The 26,114-nt window shown below is 44.0% G+C and overlaps 1 protein-coding gene across 1 annotated transcript in view; it reads left to right on the top strand.

Moving 5' to 3' along the window:
• The first annotated feature begins 4,618 nt into the window (after positions 1-4,618).
• Positions 4,619-26,114, top strand: part of LOC145344338 (astacin-like metalloendopeptidase) — a 346,104-nt gene continuing 324,608 nt past the window's right edge. Inside the window, 2 exon segments of the mRNA XM_080191468.1 lie at positions 4,619-4,752; positions 10,197-10,259. Coding sequence (XP_080047594.1) covers positions 4,619-4,752; positions 10,197-10,259 — 197 coding nt within the window.

The raw sequence follows: 26,114 nt of genomic DNA on the forward strand, positions 1-26,114 counted from the left end.
TTTATAATGATTGGGAGCCTGAGGTAGAAACCTTGTGAACCTACAACATAGGACTACATGTATGCTGAACAGAACTGGCATTCAATTGGCAGAGCAAAGCCACACAACCAATGGAATTGATCAAAGTTTTTCAGTCCTTCTACATTCAATTGTGAATAATGAGAGACAATTAAACAGGTTGCTCCAGAAACATTTCAATAAAGGAGCCCAGTGTGTCAGTGTAAAAGACAAGGTTGAAACATTTTTAAACTTCTTCAGTCAGAAAACTGATTTGATGATCTATCTCACCCTCCTGTTGAGCAACCCAGTATTACAGATACCAGTCTTTAGCAAGTTCAATTCTGTCCATGCAATCAAGAAACAGCTGAATGCACTGGATACTGCAAAGCCAATGGGCATTTACAGCATCCCAGCTGTAGTACTGAAGACCTGTGTTCCAGTCTAGCTGCATCCACAGCAGAGTTGTTCCAGTGCAGATAACAGCACAAACCCAACAAAATAAAGCAATACCCAAGTATCCTTTTCCACAAAAAGAGAGCAAATCTAACAACTGCATGATAAAAATACTGTGAATGAAGGGAACCTGCAGGGGGATCACAGGTAAGTATATCCCCCAGTGCAAGAGCATACCCAGGCAGTAGCCTGGAACTGCCCTCTGGCATAGCCCCTTTAGTTCTGAAGGAGAGACATACAAACTCAAAACATTAACTCCCTGCCAGAGTTGCTGAGTTTTTCCAACATCGTCTTTTATTGTTCCAGATTGCCAGCATCTGCAGTATTTTACTTTTATAGAAGAATTGTCAGTGTGTGCATACACAAAGAGAGGTAAATAATGCTGATTGGAGATATCCATTGCTGGGATTACAACTGTAGTGAGATTTAAATAAACAAGTCAAAATGTTGCTGCTTCTCCAAACTGCTCCCCAACCCCCCACCTTGCACATAAACTCAGCCCCACCATTGCTGGCTGCTGGCTGCTGGCAGCACCAGGATCTGAGGTCAGCACTTAGATCTGTGTTCAGACACCAGAGCAGATTGCTCCCACAAACGCACAGGCCACCCCCAACCTGGAATGCAACATGGCCACTTTTATTTTCCAAGGAGCCCTATACATAAAGCAACCTACCTCCTCAGTCTTGCAGCAGACTTTTATAGAACAGGTGTTTTACTTGCCAGTTGAGCTGCAATGAACGAGGCTGTTAAGGTGAGTGAGGTGGGACAATTTTGAGTTGACCGCATTCATTATATTGAAATTTATGCAAAAACACACTAATTGATGTTTTGTCCATTTTGGGCGAGTTCCACATTGTACCTGGAATTTTTGGTAAGATGGGAATAGGTGCAAAAATGGGTGCCACTGCCACTCATTCCTGATTTTATGACCTCATCTCACTGAAAAATAGGCATGATGAGCTCATAACATTGTCCCGATTGTAAGTGACAACAGGTAGAATTTGAATATTTGCTCAGAAAGGTCTTTTCTGTGTAAACATGATAAAATTTGGTATCACTTCATGAAATTAAATGATATTTTAACTTGCGATTCATTGCAGATAACTTACAAATGGAACAACGGGATAACAGTGAGCCAGATGTATTCAGTATAATATGGAAAGCCAACAAAGAACTGAGTAAGAAATGTTTTGTGTTAAATTGTAAAAATCAAAATTATTTAGATATTCAGAGAATGCAGATATTGTTTCATATAGCGAACACTTGGATTGTAATATATTGTGGTATTGTAAGATATGTTGATAGTGTGGAACTTTAATAATGGTGTAAAGGTCATGGAATGGTGCACAGAATTAGACAGAGTTCATGGCACAGAAACAAGCCATTTGGCTGAACCAGTCTATGCTGATTGTAATAACTTAGAAGGTGACTTGTTGTGGCTTTAATTTATGAAAAGTTTATTGCCATCAATATTTATATATGTACAAGAAACGGTCTAACAGAACCACAACACTCTGTTCTGCTCCCTGGCTTCCATTGAAGTTCCGCCCTGACCAGAGACACAGGCCCTTGTACCTGATTGGCTCAGCTTTCCTACGTTGCCTCTCCATATGGTTTATGTTTCACTCGAGCCTCCTTCTTTTGTTCCCCATCTCATCCTACCATCTTGACCATTTATTTCCTTCTCCCTCATATGTTTTTCTAGCTTGATTAAATTAAGACTGTTTGCTCCAAATATTGGTGACTGTGAATTCCACGTTCTCACACTCTTTGAGTAAAGAAATTTATTTTGAATGCCATATAGGTAATGACATTTCTTTTGGATTTCCTATTGAGTGGCATGATGGCATAGTGGTTAACACTGCTCCCTCACAACGTCAGGGACCAAGGTTCAATTCCAGGCTTGGGCACCGTCTGTGTGGATGTTGCATATTCGCCCTGTGCCTGCATGCATTTTCTCCTGTTGCTCTAGTTTCCTCCCAAAGTCTGAAAGACATGGCCATGCTAAATTCTCCCTCAGTGTACCCAAACAGGTGCTGGAACATGGCGACTAGGGGATTTTCACGGTAATAATTGCAATATTAACGTAAGCCTGCTTGTGACACTCGTAAAGAAACTTGAAAATGAGTTTCCAGATGACAATCTTTTCAAAACCTTTCATAATTTTAAAGATCTCCATTCTCTCCATGTCTTCATACCCTTTTTGGAATATGGCCTCTGCACCCTCTCTAAGACATGGACTTTCCATTGTAGGTCTAAGTCCCATGGTGGGGGCAGGAACTAGGAGTGTTTCTGGTTGCCGAGGCCGGTGGAAGGCCAAATCGCACAATCCTGGCTTAATTAATTTTGTGGTCGGGGGTTTCCCAACATATTGCATGCTGGGCAACCTAGATGATGCATATCATGCTGTATATTGTTGTGAAGTTGTTGTTTGTAAAATTGTCTGTTAAAGATGGTGTTTTTTTTCATGCTTAGAAAGTTAAAAAAATGCAAGTATATAGAGACCGCCAACGGTCTTTTATTTATATTGAAAGGCCAAGCAGCAGGGTTACCAAGGCAACAGGCTTTCAGGCTTTTGAAATTTTTTGAATTCAGCCAATCAAATTTGAATCATAAGAAACATAAGAAATAGGAGCAGGAGTAGGCCATCTTGCCCTTCGAGCCTGCCCCGCCATTCAATAAGATCATGGCTGATCTGTCGCGGCTCAGTTCCACCTTCCCGCCCTCTCCCCATAACCCTTAATCCCCTCTCTTATCAAAAACCCATCAACCCGTGTCTTAAAAATATTTAGCGAGGCAGCCTCCACCACTTCAACGGGCAGAGAATTCCAGAGATTCACCACCCTTTGAGTGAAGAAGTTCCTCCTCAACTCCGTTCTAAACCGCCCCCCCTTTATCTTGAGGCTGTGCCCCCTAGTCCTACTGTCTTTTTTGAGCGGGAAGAGTCTCTCCACCTCTATCCTATCCATCCCATTCATCATCTTATACGTCTCAATGAGATCCCCCCTCATTCTTCTAAACTCTAACGAGTACAAGCCTAGTTTATTCAGCCTCTCCTCATAGCTCAACCCCCTCAACTCCGGTATCAGCCTAGTAAACCTCCTCTGCACTCCCTCCAAGGCCAAAATATCTTTGCGCAGGTGCGGCGCCCAAAACTGCATTTAGATCAGGCATTTAGATACCAAGAACCGATTAAATTTAAATTTGATGGTTTTGGTAACCTAGAACCAATCATATTGAGGGAGATATTGATATGTCATCACAGATGTAAAAGGGAGGAGGCAGTGTGACAGAGGAAGAGAGCAACTGTCATCTGCCACAGCTCACAGCTATCAGTTCAAAGTCTCATTTCAGTAGCACAGGTACCAAAGAAGACAGAAGTTCCAGTCAAGAGAATTAACAGAGAAGGCCCAGAATATTGTGGAAAACACAAAATCTGGTTGTAATTTAGAGAGTGATTAAAATTCTAGTTTTTTTGTTAATGAGTAGGAATTGTATTTATCTGAACAGCATTCGATGACAATCGTGTTTTATTTGGTTTGTCAATAGTTTAGTTAACTTGTTCACTGTTAGTTAGATAAATGAATTGTTACTTGTTGACATTCGAGAGAGTGTCAGGGAGTTATTTTGATTTAACCACTAAAAGTTGCTGAACAGCAACATTCACTTTTACAGATTATGAGGCAAGATACTCCTCTTTGAGTGGTTAGGTGTTAGTTCTCAGAGGAGGTCCACCTCTGCTTCATACAGTATCTAGGTTTCAGATTTAAAAGGCAATTGGGCATCAACTTCTACCTAATCATGGCACACCATCCAGTGGGTTATTTGTTAAGGTGAAGACATAAGAAAGATACCTGAAACCAAATTGCTATTAGATTTTTGTGCAGGAAAGTCTAAGGCATAACAGGAAAGAGAAGACAGTTGAGGGAGGCGTGACTTGAAGAACCTTACTCAGTATGCAGAACTGGTAGCCTAACTGGCAGATGTGGAGTCCAGGTCTGAGGCATTCAAGTCAGGTGACGCTGACCTATCCAAGAAAGCCAGATATGATCAGTGGAGACTCAAAGATACCAAAAGACAGTACCAGACCAAGCTGAAGTACCATGCTAGACGCACAGACTCTCACCAACTATGACAAGGTCTGCAAGACATAACAGGCTACAAGATGAAGGCGTGTAAAATCATTGGCACCAATGCACCATTCCCCAATAAGCTCAATGCATTCTATGCTCCTTTTGAGCAAGAAGTCACCAAGAGCATGGCCTCCACTCCGGAAGCCTCGGACGAACCTGTATCTGAGTACTGTTGCAGACGTCAGAGCAGCCTTCTCAAAAGTCAACCCATGGGAAATGACTAGCCCAGATGGGTTAATCTGACGAGACTCAGACCCTGCAGAGACCTGATCTGGCCTCCCAGATTACTTGTATCTACTACAATTCATCTATTGCCTCAGCAAGACCACAGCAGACGCCATCTCCCTGAACCTACACTCAAACCTGGAACACTTCGATAACAAAGGCAGCTATGTCAGACTCCTATTTATTGCGTATAGCTCAGCCTTCAATACCACTATTCCTACAAAACATGTCTCCAAACTCGTGGCCTGGGCCTTCGCTCCTCCCTCTGCAACTGGATTGTAACTTTCCTAACCCGCAGAGCATAATCAGTAAGGATAAGCAATAAGCAATAACACCTCCTCCACAATCATCCTCAACACCGGTGCTCCACAATGCTGTGTCCTCAGCCCCTTACTATACTCATTATTCAAGTATGTGTTGCCAAATTCCCCTCCAACTCAATTTTCAAGTTTGCTAATGACACTACCATAGTGGGTCATATCACAAATAATGATGAGACAGAGTGCAGGAAAGAGAGAGAAAGAATCTGGTGAATTGGTGCAATGACAATAATCTTTTCCTTAATGTCAACAAAATGAAGGAGATAGTCATTGTTTAAAGTTTATTTATTAGTGTCGCAAGTAGGCTTACATTAACACTGCAATGAAGTCACTGTGAAAATCCCCTAGTTGCTGCACTCCAGTGCCTGTTCGGGAACACTGAGGAAGAATTCAGTATGGCCAATGCACCTAACCAGTATGTTTTTCAGACGTGGGAGGAAACCGGAGCAACCGGAGACCCACACAGACATGGGGAAAACATGCAAACTGCACACAGAAATTGACCCAAGCTGGGAATCAAATCTGTGACAATAAGTCAAATCAAATGAAAGAAACCAGATCAAGCCAGTGCAAATGGAGATGTTGGCGGGCAACCTCCCTTCAGCAAGGATTTGTGCACAATGCCACAAAGAAATCTAAGGATCATGTGTTCCTTCATGTTGTAAGCTGCTTATTTAGCCACTTGTTCTCTCCCCTCTCATTTACAGTTGGTATTCAGAGGACTACTGGAAAAAAGCCATCTGCAATTTCCAATTCAGATGCCAAGTCTCTGGGATTGGCTCTGAGTGAGATGCTACTGTTACTGTGAAAGGCAGGGCAACATCAGGCAGAAGTGACAGAGCATGTGTGGAGGAGGAGTTGCTCTACCCACTCTCCAATGAAGTGGCTCAGATTGTGTGTGCATGGAGGTCTCCATGGGGAGGATGGCGAATACAATGGAAAACTTGGTCCAGCAAAATACCCAGTTTCTGTCAGAAATGCATGCAGACCAACACTCCATCGTGTAGTTATGGGTGATCTTGCAGTGACTATGTGAATAGAAGAATAGAAGACCTCGATCTCTCTCTCCAGGTGCCCATTCTCAATGTGCCAGACAGGATCCTTCTGGCACTCAAAGGGATGAGGAGTGTTGGACTCTCCTGAGACCTTTGGAAATCCCTTTGCCTGTAACCCCTTCAGATTCATCACTTGTGACTGCAGAGGGAGCAGCTGCCCTACAGCAGGACAGCCAAAGTAAGTTTCCAGGTCTCAGGTCTCTAGAGGACATCCACCATGATCATCCATAACAAAAAGGCAAACTGTTCTTCCACACAACATTTCCAATCTCTTTTGAAAGAACATACCTTGAAATCTTCTCCCAAACAAAAATTTATCTCAGATATCTTAATCAAGGATTAACCTCCAGGATTTCAGTCAGTCCTTTTGGTACTCCTCTGTCTTGGATTGCCTCAGGTACCTTCCTAACAACACCACTGCTTTGCAGGTTGTATTTTTATCGCCACTGATTTGAATGCCGATGTTCCAGGGTCTGCACCTTGTAGCCCTACTTTAAACTGGAGCCCCTATCTGCTCTTGACTTCACCCAACACAACATTTTTTTCCGAATTCCTGTTATATGTTCCTTTGACTTCACAGTCTTCCAGGAGCTCTACTCTCTCGCATTCCTTGGTTTCGCAACTTTCTGGGATTAAGTTTCTGACCCTTGTATTGCCGTGCCTGTGATGACAGTGCTGTTGAATGCTACTCGCCTCTGGGTAAATTTCTTCAGAATTGCACTAACTGCTTCTGCTTTTCTGTGTTTCCCCCTGGTTTCTCAGCAACTATTTAGTTTTTTTTAACTGTTTGAATTAGGGAACATTAAAACCCTCATTATAATGGATGCAGACTTGTCAGCACCTTTCTTGACATGAAGCCTTGATCAATCTCTGAACTAGTTCTGTTTGAAGATGGGTTGAGAATGAACTACATTTTCTTCTCATTCATATTAGTGTATTTCATTGGATGCTTGTAGGGTTTTGACCTGTCTCCAAATGGATCTACATAGTTAGTCCAAGGATTCATTGGTTTCCTTCCTAATGATATCAATGCTTTTTGGTCAATTCTGATATTTCTCTTGTCTCAATTTTATAAGATTTCCATTGCAGAGCTCTTTCTATTACGACTTACTTTTGTTAACCTTGTATATACGCTTCCTTCATGGGCTTTTACACTTCTAAGTCTCTGTGCTTGAAGTTAAAAAAATAAGCTTTTGTGCCTTTGTTACTCGTCATGCCTTCTAATGTGTCTTCATTGCTTCTCATGCTTTCCAATGGACTCAAGATCATTTGAGGCAATGTTAGTATGTAGTTTTTGCTGTTGATCTGGGAACTATGTTCGCGGTCATCTACCCATCAATAAAATTCTCATGGTGAGAAACTGTTTTGTAGCTGTGAGATTCTATAGTTAAGAAGGGCTAAGTTAATGGGTGGAATTTTCCCGTTTTTTTGATTAAGTGTTAACTTTGGCGGAAAGAACAGAACGTAGCCCACTGATGTTGCAGGTGGGGTTTTCCCACAATATTTTTAGCCACTTAGACAAAATAAATTTTCACAAGTTTCACGCCTCCCCCATGGTGGGCAGAAATTGATTTGCCTGTCCTGCCATCAGTTGAGTGCCTCAGTCAGTGGGGTGCTCCATTTAAATGCCTTCCCAGCACTCCCCAGCACAACTTACAAGTCCACCGACCAGATTGGCAGCAAGTCTGCCCCAAGGTTCTCAGAGGGAGCCCTCACCAGAAATCTGAATGCTGTTGAGGAGAAATACCATATCTTGTATGCAGAGTTGAGGAGACTATCCAGCAAGGTCATCAAACCCCATGGGAGGCAGCGGCATCACTGGTAAGCACCAGTTCCTCGCAGAGGAGGATAGGCATTCAGTGCAGGAAGAGGATGAATGATGTACTGTGTACATCCAGGGTAAGTCACGCTTCTCATCAGTCTCTGCTCACTTACTTGCATGCATGCCTATCAAGTATTCCATTCCTCAGAAACTTAAAGATGCTTCCATCATACACCACTACAAGCGGAAGGGCAATCAGCAAGTATGCGACAACCACTGAGGAATCTCGCTGCTCTCCATCAGAGGAAAAACCCTTGCAAGAGTCCTGCTAAATCGTCTGGTCACTCATCTGGAGCTGGGCCTGCTTCCAGAGTCACAGTGTGGCTTTCGCAAATGGTCGCAGGACTATTGACAAGATCTTTGCTGTGCGCCAAATTTAGGAGAAGTATCAGGAGCAGAATCGCGAGCTCTACACAGCCTTTGTTGACCTCGCAAAAGCCTTCGACACTGTCAGCTGACAAGCCTGTGGAGGATCATGTCAAAGTTCGGCTGCCCCCCCAAATTCATTCAGATGGTACTCCAGTTCCATGATGGCCAGAGTACTGGTTGGCAGAGAATCCTCTGAGGCATTCCCAGTCACCAATGGAGTCAAACAAGGCTGTGTACTCGCACCCACACTGTTCAGCATGATGTTTACTGCCATTCTGAATGATGCCTTTGAGGACAGTGTTGCTGGAATCAGCCTCAAGTACAGAGTGGATGGGAAGCTCTTCAACCTGAGGAGACTTTGAGCTATTACCAAAGTGAAGGAGACTGTTCTGGGAGACTTCCTCTTTGCCGATGACTGCGCCCTATATACTGGCTCAGAGCCAGAGATGCAAGTCATGGCTTGTGACAACTTTGGACTCACCATCAACATTAAAAAGACCGAAGTCATGCACCAGCCTGCTCCTCATGCACCGTACACAGACCCACAATCACAATCAAAGGGCAGAAACTATAGGCAGTGGACCAGTTCACTTATCTTGGCAGCACCCTCTCCCAAGCAGTGACTGTTGATACAGAAGTTAACTGCAGAATAGCAAAGGCAAATTCTGCTTTTAGTAGACTGTGCTCCACTGTATGGGAACGTCGAGGAATCACCCAGCAACAAAACTGAAAGTCTACAGCGCAGTGACTACTCTCCTGTGTGCCTGTGAAACGTGGACTGTGTATCGAAAGCATGCAAAACAGCCCAATCATTTCCACATGACTTGTCTTCGCAGAATATTACGCATCAGATGGCAAGACAAAGTACCAGACATGAAGTTCTCTCTAGAGCAAGTCACACTGCTGATGAGAACGCACACCCGGTGGGCATGTCATATCATCCGTACACCAGAGTAGCGCATACCCAAGCAGCTTCTTTTTGGGGAACTCTCTGCTGGAAGGCGCTCGCATGGAAGGCAGAAGTAAAACGTTACAAAAACACACTCAAGGCCTCCCTGAAGTCGCTTGACATACTCACGATCACCTGGGAAACGCTGGCACAAAACCGCCCTACCTGGCACTGCGTCATCCACAAGGGCTGTCAAGCTTATGAAGTAAGATGCATCGCTGAAGCACAACTTAAGCGTGAGCTGCGCAAGTCCAGAGCCACCAGCACAACAATTATAGCATCTACACAAGTCTGTCCAGTATGTGCCAGGACATTCCGTGCCCGAACTGGCCTGATCAGTTATCTTCGGACACACCGCATCCAGCCTCAAAATGACTAATAGTGTCGAGGTCCTCATCAACAATGATGGACAAACAACAATCAAGTATCCATAGGATGCACACAGAGTGCCACCTCAAGGAGCAGCACCACTTACTCTCTCAATCACTTACTTATCTCCCTTGTGGCTAGTCTCCTCATCACCTCTCAGCTTCTAGTCACCAACCATGCATGTCGGGAATCCTTACCATCTATCCTGGTTCATGGCCTGCTTACACTCTCCCTACGTCTTGCAGGACAAGCTGGCTCACAATAGGCAGGAAAGTTCCCAGATGGGTGGAAGAGTACCAGAGTTATATATTCTCACACTTCAAGGAAGAGCCTTCCAGAGGCTAAAGAGAAAGAGAATATTGCTGCTCTGTGGCCTAGTGGATTACAAAAAAACCAAGTGAGGAACCAGACACCATCATGCATGACGTCAACCTATGTGAATCTTGTCTCTTCTTTCCTCTGCCCACGCCAAGCACAAATAACATGTCCCTTCTCTTGCAGATCCATCGGGGAGCAGCCCAGTGTCACCACTAGCCAGACATTAGACACCACCCCAGGTGGCAGGTCAGATGAATTCACTGACGTGAAGAAAGAAGTGGTATCACAGCTATCACTCTCCAACAGTACAGAGACACATATTTGAATGAGAATTAGTGGTATAGAGGCTCCAGGCTCTCAAATATGAGCACCTTACTTTGTGTAATCCACCCGTAGAAAGGACGATAGGCTTGTGCATTACCTGGGCCTTAAACCCAGGAGCCTCTAAGCGCTGAGTCCATCTAATGCCCGAGATTAGCTCCGGCCCAACAGGCCAAGTGAGGATAGCCCCACCTCATAGCAGCATCCCTGGGCTGGGGCCCTCCAGAGGATGCTGACAAGGGGATATGTAGGCTTACAAAGCAAAGAAATGCAACAAGGCAGGGTTTCAGCTAATGGTACCCTAAGTATGATAGGAAAGGACAAAGTGTACAAACATTTAAAAAAAAGCAGCAAATAAATTCAAAAGGGAAAAATTGGTAATAAGGCAAAATTAATAGTTACTTATTCAAATGCATGTAGCATTCAACACAAAATAAATGAATTAACAGCACTAATTGAGATTAATAGGTGTGATCTTAAAACCATTACAGAGATGTGGTTACAAGGAGTTCAAAATTGGGGACTAAATATTCAGGGGTATATGACTTGTAAGAATAGACAGAAGGAAAGAGTTGATGGGGTAGCTTTGTTAATACAAGATGGAATAAGTATGATAGCAAGAAATGATCTAGGATTGGAAGATGCAGAATACATATGGGTGGAGAAAAGAAATAACCAGGGGATGAAGACATTAGTGTGAGTAGTCTATAGGCCCCTTAACAGGAGCTACACTACAGAACAGAATAAATCAAGAGAAAAAATAAGGGCTTGTAATAAAGGCAGTACTCTAATCACGAGTCACTTCAATCTTCATGTAGATTAGGAAAATCAAATTGGCAGATATAGCCATGAGGAAGAATTCATAGATTGTATTCAGGACAGTTTCCTCAAACAATATGTTGTGAATCCAGGCAATGATCAGGCTTTTTTTTGGAACTGGTAATGTGTAATGTGTTATAATTCAGGTCAGGATCTCCAAAGCCTGCCTGGATAAGTTTTGCACTTTGAAATTAGCTAGGATAAGCTAAATTCACCTCAAATAATCCACTAGGGAGCTTTTATCAAACAAAGTTTAATTAAGAATATCGTTTATATATAGTAATACCTTTTATCAATTACAAACAAAACAAAGTAACCACAATAATATATAATCCTTAACAAATATATCTAAAATGTTCCAGTCAAAAAAAACTTCCTATAGATAAAAACCCTTTCCACAGGTTTAACATGGCACAGACTAATGCTCACATGACACTGGAACTGAATTCTTTGGTTGGAGAATTGAAACCCTTCTCAGCCTTGTAACTTCCAGCAGCTCTCTGTATTCACATATAACAGTTTTTAAGTCAAAACAGTTTCTTGGAACACCATGGAGAGAGACTTGCTTGGCAGGCTAGCCACCAACAGCAGACTTTCACTCCAGGAAAACAAGAAGCCTTGTTTTCAACTAACCAACAGACTTTCCAAAAACAGGGGAAGAGAGAAAGAGAGGGAAGCACTTTTTTTCAGCTTGATGCCCCTTCTAAACTGCTGCCAGCCAAACAGAAAGTGAAACCTTAAATTCACTAGGGAATAATTGTCCAAAACATATGACCTGTCAACCAGAATTCCTCCAAACAATGCAGGATCATAGAAGATCCCACAATAAAAATAAACAAACATAAGTCACTGAAGAAGCAATAAAAGGACTTTTAGCGGACAGCCAGTTAACAATGAGAGAAAAAAAACTGAAACGGTTACAACTATAGAGAACATGATTAAAAAATAAACATTTCTTAAAGGTACACTAACATCATCATTTAGATTTTTTAATAAACAATCTCAGCGTAAACGATCTAGGATGCAGTAATCATAAGATGGTAGAATTTAACAATTAATTTAAGAGTGAGAAATTCAGATCAGAAACAACACAAATAAGAGTAATTATGCAGGAATAAGAACAGAATTAGCTGGTGTGGACTGGGAAAGGAGTTTACAATGAAGGATGATTGATCAGTAATGGCAGACATTGAAAATAGTTCATGACTCACAGCAAACATATATCCCAGTGAAGAAGAAGGATTCTAGGAAGGGGATAAATCAACCGCGGAAGTTAAGGATGGAATTAAACGGAAATTTAAAAAAGCATATAATGTGACAAAGATTCATGATAAGCAGAGGATTGGGAATGTTTTAGAAACCAACAAAACATGATCAAAAATAGATAATAAAGAAGGAAAGAGGGAGATAACAATAATGGGGAACCAAGAAATGGCAGGTGAGTTAAACAAATATTTTGTGTCACTTTTCACAGTAGAAGACACTAATAATTCCAATTTAACAAAAAATTAAGGGGCAGAAGGGGTGGATGGTATAAATACAGTAAAGTCACTAGAGAAAACATATTAGGGAAACTAATGGAGTTAAAAGTTAATAAACTCCCTGGAACTGTTGGGTGGTATCCCAGGATATAAAAGGAAGTAGCAGCAGTGATAGTGGATGCACAATCATCCAAGAATCCTTAAATTCTGGAAAAGTCCCATCAGATTAAAAATCTGTGGAATTCTTTACCACAGAGGATTGTGGAGGCTGGGTCAAGGCTGGATCAAGGGTCAAGGAGTATGTTCAAGGCTGAGATAGATTTTTAAGCAGTTAGGGAATTGAGGAAGAGGTAAACCATGATTCACTGAACGGCAGAGCAGACTTGCCAAGCCAAATGGCCCACTTCTGCTCCTATGTCTTAATGGTCTTACCGTGGTCAACTCAGCCTCCATAAATCTCTTTGGTAGTGAATCTGTGTAATTCTTTACCAATGAGTTCAAACCCAACCTACTTAACCTCTTCTCTTAAGAAAATTCCTCCATACTGGAATCAACCTACTGAACCTTCTCTGGGCTGCCTCTAATGCCAGTATATGTTTCCTTAGATAAGGGAATTACACCTGTTCACAGTATTCCAGATTTGGCCTTGTATGATTTTAGGAAAACTTCCCTATTTTATACTCCATTCCATTTGAAATAAAGGCCAATATTTGAGTAATAATGCTCTTTCCTCTGCAAGTTAACACCATCCTCCTGCAACATGGGGGCTATGAGAAACTGATTCCTTCCCATGACATAAGCCATATCAATCAAGGTGTGTGCTGCCAGCAGATAGACAGGCAGGGGCATCACCATGATGGGCTTTCATAGTGACTCTAATCCATATCATCCATAAAGCAGGAGGATATTAGGGTGTCCTGAACTCACCTGCCCTTTGGGCCATTGTCATTGCCTGATAGTCTTGCTGTGCCTCCTCCAGGACTTCCTCCTGGTGGGGGGTAGGTGTTAAGCCGCAGCCTGGGGCTGGAGTTGTCTCTCTCCCCAGTACTAACCTGCACAGGAGTGGTTCCGCCACATCTTGAGCAGCAGCAGCAGCACCGCCAGCAGGTAGCTGAGGTCCCCGGAGAAATGGAACACATTCACCACCGGAGCCTGGGGATAGAGACACCAGGACTGGGCCCAAGAGAGCGGGAGGCCGGGGACATGGAGCGTATCCTCCTCCTCATCGCCCACCTTGACATACTCTTTTCCGCCTCAGCCTGCTCCTTATCCCGTTGAAGTGCCAGGTTGTGGAGGATGCAGCACACAATTATGATGCATGACACCCTCGGAGGACTGTATTGCAGGACTCCACCTGACCTGTCAAGCACTGGATCTGCATCTTCACTATCCCAATGATCTGCTCCATGAGTAGCAGCATGTTTTGTGAGGACTCTGATTCACAATGTGGCTTTGCACAGGCATCATCAGCCACATTCTTGGGGTACCCTTTATCCTGGAGGAACTACCTCTGTAGTTGCTGTATTCCTTCAAATATGTCAGGTATTTAAGAGCTTTGAAGGCTGTCATGGATCCTGCACTTGTGGGAAACCTGAAATCTGGCAGCATCACAAAGCATCCTTGCTTATCTGATCAGGGTCAAAATTAATATAATTGTGAGCTCTCATGGTGAGAGAACCTGTGACCATCTTGATGCACCTTTGAGTGGATGCCAGAAAGATGCTGCAAAGACCACCGACGGAGCCCTGAAAAGAGCTATTTGAATAAAGATTGAGGGTGGATGTGACCTTCAAAGTCATAGGCAGTTGGGTCTCTCCAAGACTATGGATAACCAAGTCCTGAAGAAGGAGGCACAGATGAGCTACTGTGTTCATGGACTTTTGGAGTAATCTCTGACGCTGGTTTTCATTCATTTCAAGGAAGATCAGGCACTGTGTATAGACCTTAGGCCATAGAAAGCACCTCCAAGCACCTGCTCTTTGAGGTCCCTCCTGTGGCAGCTGAGCAGGCCCTGCCAACCCTTCCTTGGGGTTCTGCTCCTGCCTTGAGAGTGCTATGTGCCATACATTGTTTTTCTTGTCTCAGCGCTAGAAGGATGACAGCTGGTTCTACTTCCAATTCTACTTCCCCACCCCACCCTACCAGCACAAAGCTGCCAGTTGTCGGAAAAAGTGACAGTGACAGAAGATTGCAGTGCGAAACCCTCCTAAAAGATCTGTATGGAACACTCCTATTTTCACACTTTTATAACACTTAGCCTGCTATCTTCCGACCTCATCCCACCCGACTTTTAGCGGGGCGAAGTGCTAAGATCGGACGGGAAGCAAAACATCAGATTCATGCCTTGTTTTTCACCTCCACCAGCCTTACCGGTATTATTTTGCTGGCAAAGTTAATTTTATGCCCAGAAAGGGCGCAAAGCTGTTTTAACTATTAATGACCATGTCATTAATGACTCCCAGACGCCATTGTCCAGGCTCACTTACTTGTGCCACCACACCGATTGAGGTTCTCCCTGATGAGAATTATGTATGGTCCCCATCAATGGGGCAATTGAAGACTTCATGTATTTGGGGCAGGGCCTGGCAGTGCTCATGGGGCAGTATCAGCCTGGTAGTGCTTGGCTGGCACCCTGGCACTTCTCATCAAGTACCATGACTGTGCAAGTGGCAAGAGTGTGGAGCCTGAGTCTTGGTGAAGCCAGAGCTGGATGGAGCCAGAGGGTAGAGCCATGGTGGGGGTGGGACAAGTGGGGAGCTCTGCAGGGTTGGGAGGGAAACTCTGCTGGGATAGGGGGGAATAGGAAGGGGAATTCTGCCGGGGGGGGTGATTGGGGGGTCGTTGGGGAACACTGTCAGGAGGCAATCGGAAGGGGGGCTCAGCCAGTGTGGAGGCCGTAATACCCTTGAAGAGTGAAGGGCGCTAGGTTCTGATGTCAGTGGGAAATCAGGGCGCTTGCGAAGTGGCAGCCCTAGAGCTCAGCAACCGGTTTCACTGGTGAATTGCACATTCCCCACCATCCCACCGGCCCTGCTGGTGAGAATCACATCCTGGTTTTTCTTTGCACTAAGTGCCATAAGATTGCACTTTCAAATTCATTCAAAGAATGAGTCTGAAACTCTCCCATTTTCCCACTGGTTTGGCACTCAGAATTTTTTTCATTAAATTCCACCCTTAGAAGTTTTTGGGAAGATTCAGCCCATCAAGACTGAATTAGTGGACACAATTGCCTCATTTGTCAAAGTTAAGCACTGTTTATGGGTTGGTATTCTGGAAATAACCGCAGCTACATTTGCGGTCCAGTATCCCTAGAGATGGAACATGCACCCATCTAGGCTTTCTGGGCCCATTGAGTAGCTAGGGACTGGGGTGCCTTATTCTGCCTCCTTAATCATGTATTACTTTGGTTTTTAAGCTTCATTTGTGATTTGTTTTTCGTTTCAGGCAATATCTCTGAAGGAGCTGTTCCTTTGATTTGTTTGTTTTATTTAGTTTAATTCATTATTTGAAATATATAAAATAGGAATTTTTGGCAGGTGCTTAAAAAAATCTGGCAGCAGGGGAGATGATGGTATTGTGGTCATGTCACTGGCCTAGTAACCCAAAGGTCAGGGCTAATGCTCTGGGGACATTGGTTCAAATCCCATCAGTTTATTCGATTTAGTTTAATTGGCTATTTGATTTCTTCAAATTAGGATAATCTGGCAGGCAGTGGTGAGCACAGTGATGCCATGGTTCTCAGTTAACATTCTTTGTCATGAATTCAGTGGCAGCTCTCTCCCATTGTTATGGATCCTACAGTCCTTGCCTGCAGTATACCCACCCACTCACCAATACAAACATTTTGCTTCACTTCCAGGGCCGTTCAGTAAGACAGAAAACAATCAACTGAAGATTTCATCCTCAGGGTGGGTAAACTAAAAGTGGCCTCCTCCCCTCTTGTCGTTGGGGCTGCCCCTCTCTTTCCCATTTATGGGGTCAAATCATTCCCCTTTCTCCAAGAAAGACTGAAGTTCCTCTGCCCTCTCATGCCACATCTGCCGCACCCCCACCCACAATGATCTCACCCTTCCAACACCACCCCTCTCCATCCCCTCGAACTGCAACCTTGGTGTCTTCTCCACCATCTCTTGCACTGCTGACCCATTCCTTTTCCTACCATCCCCTGCACTGCTGACCCAGTGCTTTCTCCACCATCCCCTGCACTGCTGACCCAGTGCTTTCTCCATCCCCTGCACTGCTAACCCAGTACTTTCTCCGCCATCCCCTGCACTGCTCACCCAGTGCATTCCTCACCATCCTGTGCACTGCTGACCCAGTGCATTCCTCACCATCTCGTGCACTGCTGACCCAGTGATTTCCTCACCATCCCCTGCACGGCTGACTCAGTGCTTTCCCCACCATCCCATGCACTGCTCACTCAATGCTTTCCTCACCATCCCCTGCACTGCAGCCCTGATGCTTTCCTCACTATCCCCCGCACCACCCCCCCCAACCCTCCCTCCTGCACTGCTGATCCTATGCTTGCCCCACTATCCCCCGCATTACTGACCTAGTGCTTTCTTCATCATCATCACCCCCTGCACTGCAGCCCCAGTGCTTTCCCCACTATCCCCCACACTGCAGGCCTCATGCTTTCCCCACCATATCCTGCACCGCAACCCCAATGCATCCCTCACCATTCTGGTGCAAACACTCTCTAAAAGTGGCTTCCTCCCCTCTCGTCGTTGTGTCTGCTCCCCCTTTTCCCATTTATGGGTTCAAATCATCCCCCTTTCTCCAAGAAAGACTGAAGTTCCTCTGCCGTCTCATGCCATATCTGCTTTCACCACCCCCCCCAAAATGAGGAAGACCCCCACAATTACACAACTTTCCTTCAACTCAGTATGTCTCCCACCCCGAAGTGCTATCCCTGTGCTGGATTTGAAACTGCCCCTTTCCTCTCCCCCTCTTCTGATTTCTCCAGTGTCCATCGCCCTTTGGACTCCCTGGTGGCCAGTGGCAAACTGCACACTCTGAACTCCCCTTGCAAGTGAATTCATTAGTTTCCTGTTTTTAAAAAGGTGTTGTATGCTGCACTAACCTGACGTCACACATCGAGGCTGGGCCTTTCAGGGTGGGGGGAGGTTACAGTGGGGAGGCCTGCCAGTGTGGTTCCGGACTTTTCATGTCAGGACCTTTTTAAGTCACTGTGGGGAGGGGTTGCGTGGGGCGGGGGCAGAGGGCACTATTGGCTTCAGGAAATCTTGCTGGCACAAATTGTACTTTTCGGCACTCATAATATTTTGCATGTCAGCCATCATTTACAGCTAACACAAACGGAATCGCAAAACCTCAGCCAATATCTTTGTTCTTTTTCATTTATTCCTTGATTGTTTGGTCTCGCTTTCTGCTTTTCTGTTCAACTAAGGATAACTAGATAAACTAATCAGATGAAACTGCATCATTGCATAAAGTTGTGGAATAACTCATTTGCAAACTGAAGTTTGTAGTCTGATAACACACTATCCAAGATGCTATGTGTTGCAAAGGTTCTTTTCAAAGATTGAATGATGGCCTCTACCATAATGTTGTGCAATCTATTTACTTCAGATAACCTGAAGTAAGACAATGGTGAAAACTTTTTTTTAAAATTCAAATAAATCCATTCCCATGTACTCCCATAGCCTCAACACTCAAGTGGAGGGTGCCAGTGACTCAGTCTGCTGTTGGTTATTCACTGCATACGCAGTGCCATTCAAGATTAATGCTTTATTGGAAATCAGACGAATTGCTCTGCTGTGACTAGGCATTTAGTCATCCATAACTAACTTTGATGTATTTTTTGGAGAATGTTTAGTTAATGGGCAGGATTTTCTGCTTGGAAAAATATAGGGACGGTCAAACGCATATTGTTTTGAAAAGGGGCCAAGGCCAGTACTAGACCGTACCTTGTCGGTATACCTATCACCAGGAACAGGAACAATGCAATTAAATCGTATCCCTATGACAAAGCATATGCACGTAATGGTAGAATTTTTAGTAAATGGCCACTCTTTAAAAGGTAGATTTGGGGGTTGCTGTTTCCACTATCAGGGTGTAGACTTATTATTGCCTCTGGTGGTATTCCGTGGTGGTATTCAGCTCTTGAGCTTGGAAGACATCAAGGCCAGGCTACACAGGGGAACCATTATAGATAAAGGGTACTGGGTACCCCGAGTGACTTATAGACAGCACTCAGCTCAACTTCCATTCATCATTGTACAGGGACAAGGATCTAGTCTTATGGGGAGAGCTGCATCTGAAGATTTTTAACAGTGTTAATTAGCAGCTTTTGTCCTCCATAATTTATTGGCCCATTTTAAACCCAAAAGGATCCTTATCCTAAAATGAGATGCATCCCTTATGGGATTGGGACAGTACTGGCACACTGCTAAAAAGATGGAACAGAGAATCCAGTGTATACACATCTAGTACCCTCTTGAAGATAGTCCCAACTCAAGAAAGATGGGTTGACAGTTGTCTTAGAAGTTAATAACTTCTATCAATACGTCTACAGGTAGACGCTTCATCATAGTAACTGATTATAAACCATTGCTGAGAAACTTTTTTAAAAAAGACAAGGCAATATTCCTCATTGCCTCCACCCAGCTTCAGCCTTGGTACTGGTGATTTATGGACACTTCCTAGAGTACCGCCTGGGACTTGGATAGCTAACGCTGATGCATTGATTCATCTGCCCAGCTTCATGGCCGGCTGTGGAAGAGGTCATTGTGACTCTAATTCTTTGGATGCTCTTCCAGTGTTTGTAAGAAAATCGAGGACTAAACACAAAAAGACCCAGTCCTATCTAAAGTAAATCTGTAATATTACATGGAGGATTCAGAGGACAGCTCTCAGATGAAATGAAACCCAATTTGATGAAGTAAGACGAGTTGTGTTGAGGGAAGATATCATCCTCTGGGGATCCCATGTAGTTGTCCCTAGCCCAGGGCAACACCAATTATGGAATTACACCATGGGCACCTTAGGATTTCAAAAATCAAAATGCTAGGCATCAACCACTTATGGTGGCCCGCTCTTGATACAGGCATTACTCACTTAGTCAGGTAGTGTGAGTCGTGCCAGGAGAATCAAAAACAAGATCCACGGAGTGGCCTGGTAGGCCCTGGGCCAAGTGCATGTGGATTTCCCCAGTATTATTATGGGTTCCATGTTCTTAATCATGTTTGTCGCGCACTCCAAATGGTTGGAATACATTGCTTGAACTCCAACACCTCATGTGCTACCATTGAGAAACTGCAACAATTTTTCTGCGTGCACAGGATACCTGAAGTCCTGGGTTTTGAAAAAGGCACTGTCTTTACAAGTACCATGTCATAGACCTTCATGCTTTATAATGGAATCAGCTACGTTAGGACAGCACCCTATCACTGAATGAATTGGCTGAATAGGCAGTGAAGACTTTTAAGCTTGGCATGAAGACACAACCTGCAACGTCCATAGAGACCAAACTGCCATGATTTTTATTCACCCATAGGACTACTCCTCATACAATGACATGAATCATTCCAGCGAAATTGTTAATGGGAAGGAGGTTTCAGACAAGATGTTGAGAGATATAGATCAGGTGGATTCTCAGAAGCTATTTCCCAGGGCTGAAATGGTCGCTACGAGAGGACACGGGTTTAAGGTGCTGGGGAGTAGGTACAGAGGAGATGTCAGGGGTAAGTTTTTCACTCAGAGGGTGGTGGGTGAGTGGAATCGGCTGCCATTGGTGGTGGTGGAGGCGAACTCGTTGGGGTCTTTTAACAGACTTCTGGATGAGTACATGGGATTTAATGGGATTGAGGGTTATAGGTAGGCCTAGTAGATAGGGACATGATCAGTGCAACTTGTGGGCCGAAGGGCCTGTTTGTGCTGTGGTTTTCTATGTTCTATGTCCTAAGATTAGCCTACTATTCCAAAAGCTAATAGGGAGCGTGGAGTCCCCACATGAGAATCAATAGAACTATGATTCTGCAAGTTCTGAAAATGTTCAAAACCAGCCACCTGATCCACATAAGGAACTTTGGGCATGGTCTCCGTTGTGTCCCCATGATTATAAAAGAAAAAATGGGGCCCTTGTCAGGCCCAAGTGCAGACAAAGTTGTGAGAAAACACCTGGACCATCTCGGGAGTAATAAATAGACAACTTCCTTTCAGAATGATCAAACATTGATCCAAACCATTGCACTTCCTGAAAGGATTGAAGAATTGCTAATTTAGGGAGACCTCCAGGATAACCAGAAAATATGGTTCTTTGATGAGGTACCAATTAATCTTGGAATTTCTAGGTCTGACATTAATTCCATCAACACTGATTACGTATTGTCTTTACTTTTGTGTATAGCCACACAGCATTTGATAGTTGATTCTATGCAACTCACTGTTCCAATTTTTCTGATACAATACCATACTGTACTGTACAATACAACACTGTGTCGATGGCACAACTTTTATGTAGGTATGAACACTCCCAGATCTTTTAATAAGAATAGTATAATTCTCTTGTTTCCCTGGCAGAAACGATACAAAATCCAGAATGGGTGCAGACATGGTACAGTAATATGCAGCTTTTCTGGCCCTTTGTTCTTTACCTGAGCTAGCAATGCAAAATAAAATTATTTCACATTCTCATCTTTGTCAAAGATTTGATCCTGAATGGGCAGTTCTTGTTGCACCACATGAAGATTTTGCTGGTGTTTCAATGATTTGAGTTTAATGCCCATTTCATTGAGAGACAAACCATGTACTTATTTTGCTAAAAATTATGAGAAGAATGGAAAAATAATCCCTTACCTTATGAATACAGTTGATCCATGACTTTGTAACATTTATAAATTGACACCCTGGGAACGATTCTCACAAAAAAAGTTCTAAGTGCTGAAGTTGTGGAAATACTGCAATGGATTTCTCAGTGGGAGTTTACACTCAAATCTCCCACACTATGCGATGCAGAAGTCACAATCGTGAATGTCATGAAAAGCTCGGGGGTGAGGTCTATTCACGCCGGATGTTGACAGTTCTGGGCCTCTGCGCATACGCAGTGGCCGGGAACTGTCAGCCTGCAGTTTGCTGATCAGCTCGATTGCTGGCCACTCAGGACCCCTGCAGTGCTGCCCCTCCAACATCCCCCACGGCCCAATTGCAGCCCCTCTGTCCATTTGATGGCCAGCCCCGAAACTCCCGTCCTGGAGCGCACAGATCTCCAACAGCCCCCTCATAAACCACCCCCCAACAGGCCCCTCCCCTCCCCAGCAGACCACTCCTCACCTCTCCCCGACCAGTGGCCTCCCTCCAGTCCCGATCGATCCCCATGCAGAGTGGCAGCAGGACCCTCACCTCCATGGATCGTCCCCCAGGCCTTGCCCTAGGCCGCGCTCCTTTGGCACTGCCCCATGCCCAGTGGGCAGTGCCAAAATGCCCCTGGACATGGACAGTTTGCCCCTCTGGCACTGCCAGGGTGCTGATGCCCAGGGGACACCACTCCCCCTACGTCTGACCACCTGAGGTACTCTGATTGTCTCCCTTGACTCCAGTGGGATCTCTTCCCCAAAAAGTGGAAAGCTAATCTGAACCCCGCCAGAGTGAAATTGTACTGGTGGGAGGGGGAAATGCTCATGGGCCCAGAGACTTCAGTCCCGGGCCGCTAATCACATTTAAATAACATTCAAATAAAATTTAAATCACTTATCTGCTGTTCCCACCAGTTTTCAGCGTAGTCCCTACCGCACTGGATATCTGGCACTCAGAGATGCGCACATGGTGGGAACACAAGCATGACTCCTGCGAATTGGTCCACACGTAATTCTCCCTGCTCATTGCGCTAAAATATCAGCGCAGCACATGGGAGAATCGCATTCCCCATTCAGTTTCCAACATTGGTTCTGATTTTATGACGCCACACAATCACCTTTATATGTGTGCATTGATGTTCTGTGCCGCACGTCTGTATGACTGGACAGGTTGACCCATCTTTATTAAGTTGGAAGTGAGTGTTTTATTCTGGATTTTTTTGCACAACCATCACAATTTTAATGCATTTAATATACACTCAGACTTGCAGAAACTCAATATTAAACAGACAACTGACAGTGATTGATGGCTTCATTATACCTCCGCACTAACCAAGGAATGTGTGCTGTGGCATGTAGTCATCAACAGCCACTTCAGCGAATTGATAAGACAACAGTTGAGTGCATTTAATGTTGCTGGATGTTCCATAAATTATTTCCAATCTTGGTTCAGGAACCAATCCCCCACAAGGTGCCCCACAAGGCTGTTTTCTCTGCCCCCTACAATAGCCCTTACACATCTATGACTGTGGCCAAATTCCCTTCCAGTTTGATTTTCAAGTTTGCTGATGACACCACCATAGCGGGTTGGATCGCAAACAATGACGAGACAGAGTACAGGAATGAGATAGAGAATTTGGTGAATTGGTACGGTAACAATAATCTCCCTCAATGTCAACAAAAAATGAGGGAGATTGTCACCGACTTCAGGAAGCGTAAAGGAGAACATGACCCTGTCTACATCAATGGGGATGAAGTAGAAAGGGTTGAGAGCTTCAAGTTTTTAGGCGTCCAGATCACCAACAGTCTATTCTGGTCACCCCATGCCGACACTATAGTTAAGAAAGCCCACCAATGCCTCTATTTTCTCGGAAGACTAAGGAAATTTGGCACCTCAGCTATGACTCTCACCAACTTTTACAGATGCACCATAGAAAGCATTCTTTCTAGTTGTATCACTGCTTGGTATGGCTTCTGCTCTGCCCAAGACCACAAGGAACTACAAAAAGTCGTGAATGTAGCCCAATCAATCATGAAAACCAGTCTACCATCTGTTTACTCTGTGTGTACTTCCTACTAACTTAGCAAAGCAGCCAGTGTAATTAAGGAACCCACACACTCTGGACATTCTCTCTTCCACCTTCTTCCATTGGGAAAAAATTACAAAAGTGACATTATGTACCAACCGACTCAAGAATATCTTCTTCCCTGCTGCGTCAGACTTTTGAATGGACTTACCTTGCATTAAGTTGATCTTTCCTTACACCCTAGCTATGACTGTAACACCACACTCTGCAGTCTGTTGTTTCTTTCTCGAGGAATGGTATGCTTTGTTTGTATAGCGTGCAAGAATCAATACTTTTCACTGCATGTTAGTACATGTGACAATAATAAATCAAATCAAATTTATATCATTGTTCTGATGGGAAAATCGGTTAGGACTTCTGTTAGCAAAACAAAGGTAGTGTTAGAAGATTTATATTTTTATTGGTAAACATTAAAAATCAGGTAAAGTTTTAAGTGAGTTTAATTTAATGTTCTGTGTAAAATTGTAGTTAAATTCATCCTGGACTAATGTGTTTCTATTGTGCTTAAAGAGGCTTATATCATAACAAGTACCAGAAGTAAATGGTTGTTGCTTAGCACGTTGCTTTAAGATAAGAAATCGGGGAGTGAACATCTCTCAACTCTGACAGGAAAAGACAAGCTGGACAGGACAAGGGAACTGCAAAGAGGCAGACTTCCCAAAGTAGGCCAGATAACTAGAAAACTGGGATAAAAAGTATGTCTTAAGAAATCTGAGGCTGACAGGACTAGAACAGAAAACTGTTCAGTACAGACAGACAGAGCTGAGAAGAATGCTGAGTTAAGGAGACAACTTCAGTGATTAGATTTAAAGTGGGAAAGCAGACCTCACAATAAATTGAACATTTGATGCCATTGTAACATAGTCTGAGAATTGATAGTAAAAGCAACATGAAGCCAAAGAACTTTCTTGATTTTCAGAAGGCGTTTGACAAAGTACCTCACAAGAGGTTATTGCAGAAGGTAAGGGGGCATGGAGCTGGGGGTAGGGTGTTAGCATGGATAGAGGATTGGTTGTCAAATAGGAGGCAGAGAGTGGGGGTTAATGGATGCTATTAGGATTGGCGGTTGGTGACTAGTGGAGTGCCCCAGGGGTCGGTGCTGGGGCCTCAGCTATTTACCATTTATATAAATGATCTGGAGGAGGGAACCGAGTGTATGGTGTCGAAATTTGCTGATGACACCAAGATTGGTGGAACGGCAAATTGTGCGGAGGGTGTGGAGAGTCTGCAGAAGGATCTAGATAGGCTGGGCGAATGGGCCAGGAACTGGCAAATGGAATTTAATGTTGGCAAATGTGAGGTTGTCCACTTTGGTAGGAATAATGGTAGGAAGGACTATTACTTACGTGGCGAAAAACTGCAGCAGGCGACGGTGCAGAGGGACCTCGGGGTCCTTGTGCGTGAGTCACAAAAACCCAGCCTGCAGGTGCAGCAGGTGGTCAGGAAGGCTAATGGGATGCTGGCCTTCATAGCGAGGGGGATTGAATATAAAAGTAGGGAAGTCTTGCTGCAGCTGTATAGGGCATTGGTGAGGCCGCAGCTGGAGTATTGTGTGCAGTTTTGGTCGCCGCACTTACGCAAGGATATTTTGGCCCTGGAGGGAGTGCAGAGGAGGTTTACTAGGCTGATGCCGGAGTTGAGGGGGTTGAGCTATGAGGAGAGGCTGAATAAACTAGGCTTGTACTCGTTAGAGTTTAGAAGAATGAGGGGAGATCTCATTGAGACATATAAGATGATGAATGGGATGGATAGGATAGAGGTGGAGAGACTCTTCCCACTCAAAAAGGACAGTAGGACTAGGGGTCACAGCCTCAAGATAAAGGGGGGGCAGTTTAGAACAGAGTTGAGGAGGAACTTCTTCACTCAAAGGGTGGTGAATCTCTGGAATTCTCTGCCCGTTGAAGTGGTGGAGGCTGCCTCGCTAAATATTTTTAAGACGCGGGTTGATGGGTTTTTGATAAGCGAGGGGATTAAGGGTTATGGGCAGAGGGCGGGAATGTGGAACTGAGCCACGACAGATCAGCCATGATCTTATTGAATGGCGGGGCAGGCTCGAAGGGCTAGATGGCGTACTCCTGCTCCTATTTCTTATGTTCTTATGTTCTAAGTACTGAAGGAGAAAGGTGTAAAATCTGTATTCTCTCAGTTGTTTGTTGAACAACTGAGAGAAAGCACTATTTAAAAGAAGATTGGAAAGTGTGTCGTTTTGAAAGTGGAATTTAAAATCACTCGTGGAAGCCAGTGTTTAGTGGACAAAGTATAACAATCATCGGTGGGATATTTTGAGGAGAAATCCACAGACATTTATTTGGGTTCAGAGCGGAGTGTGTTTTTCCACAGCCAGTTTTTGTGTTCAAAGGGACTTTGTGTTAATAAGACCGTTAAGGTATTATTCGTAATCAGTTTTAACCTTAAATTCTATGTATATTTGTGAAGCTGAAAGAGAAGTAAAGGAGTATTCTACCATAATCCAACTTTTCATGTTTAATTTTTTTAATTAAAAACTAATTAGCAGTCCTGTGATCTGTTCATCCACGTTTTCTAAAAAAAGTAAAAGTTACAGGTCTTTTGAATTAC

Source organism: Carcharhinus amblyrhynchos, chromosome 6 (assembly GCF_965287045.1).
Source record: "Carcharhinus amblyrhynchos chromosome 6, sCarAmb.v2.hapA, whole genome shotgun sequence".
In the NCBI taxonomy this organism is placed as follows: domain Eukaryota; kingdom Metazoa; phylum Chordata; class Chondrichthyes; order Carcharhiniformes; family Carcharhinidae; genus Carcharhinus; species Carcharhinus amblyrhynchos.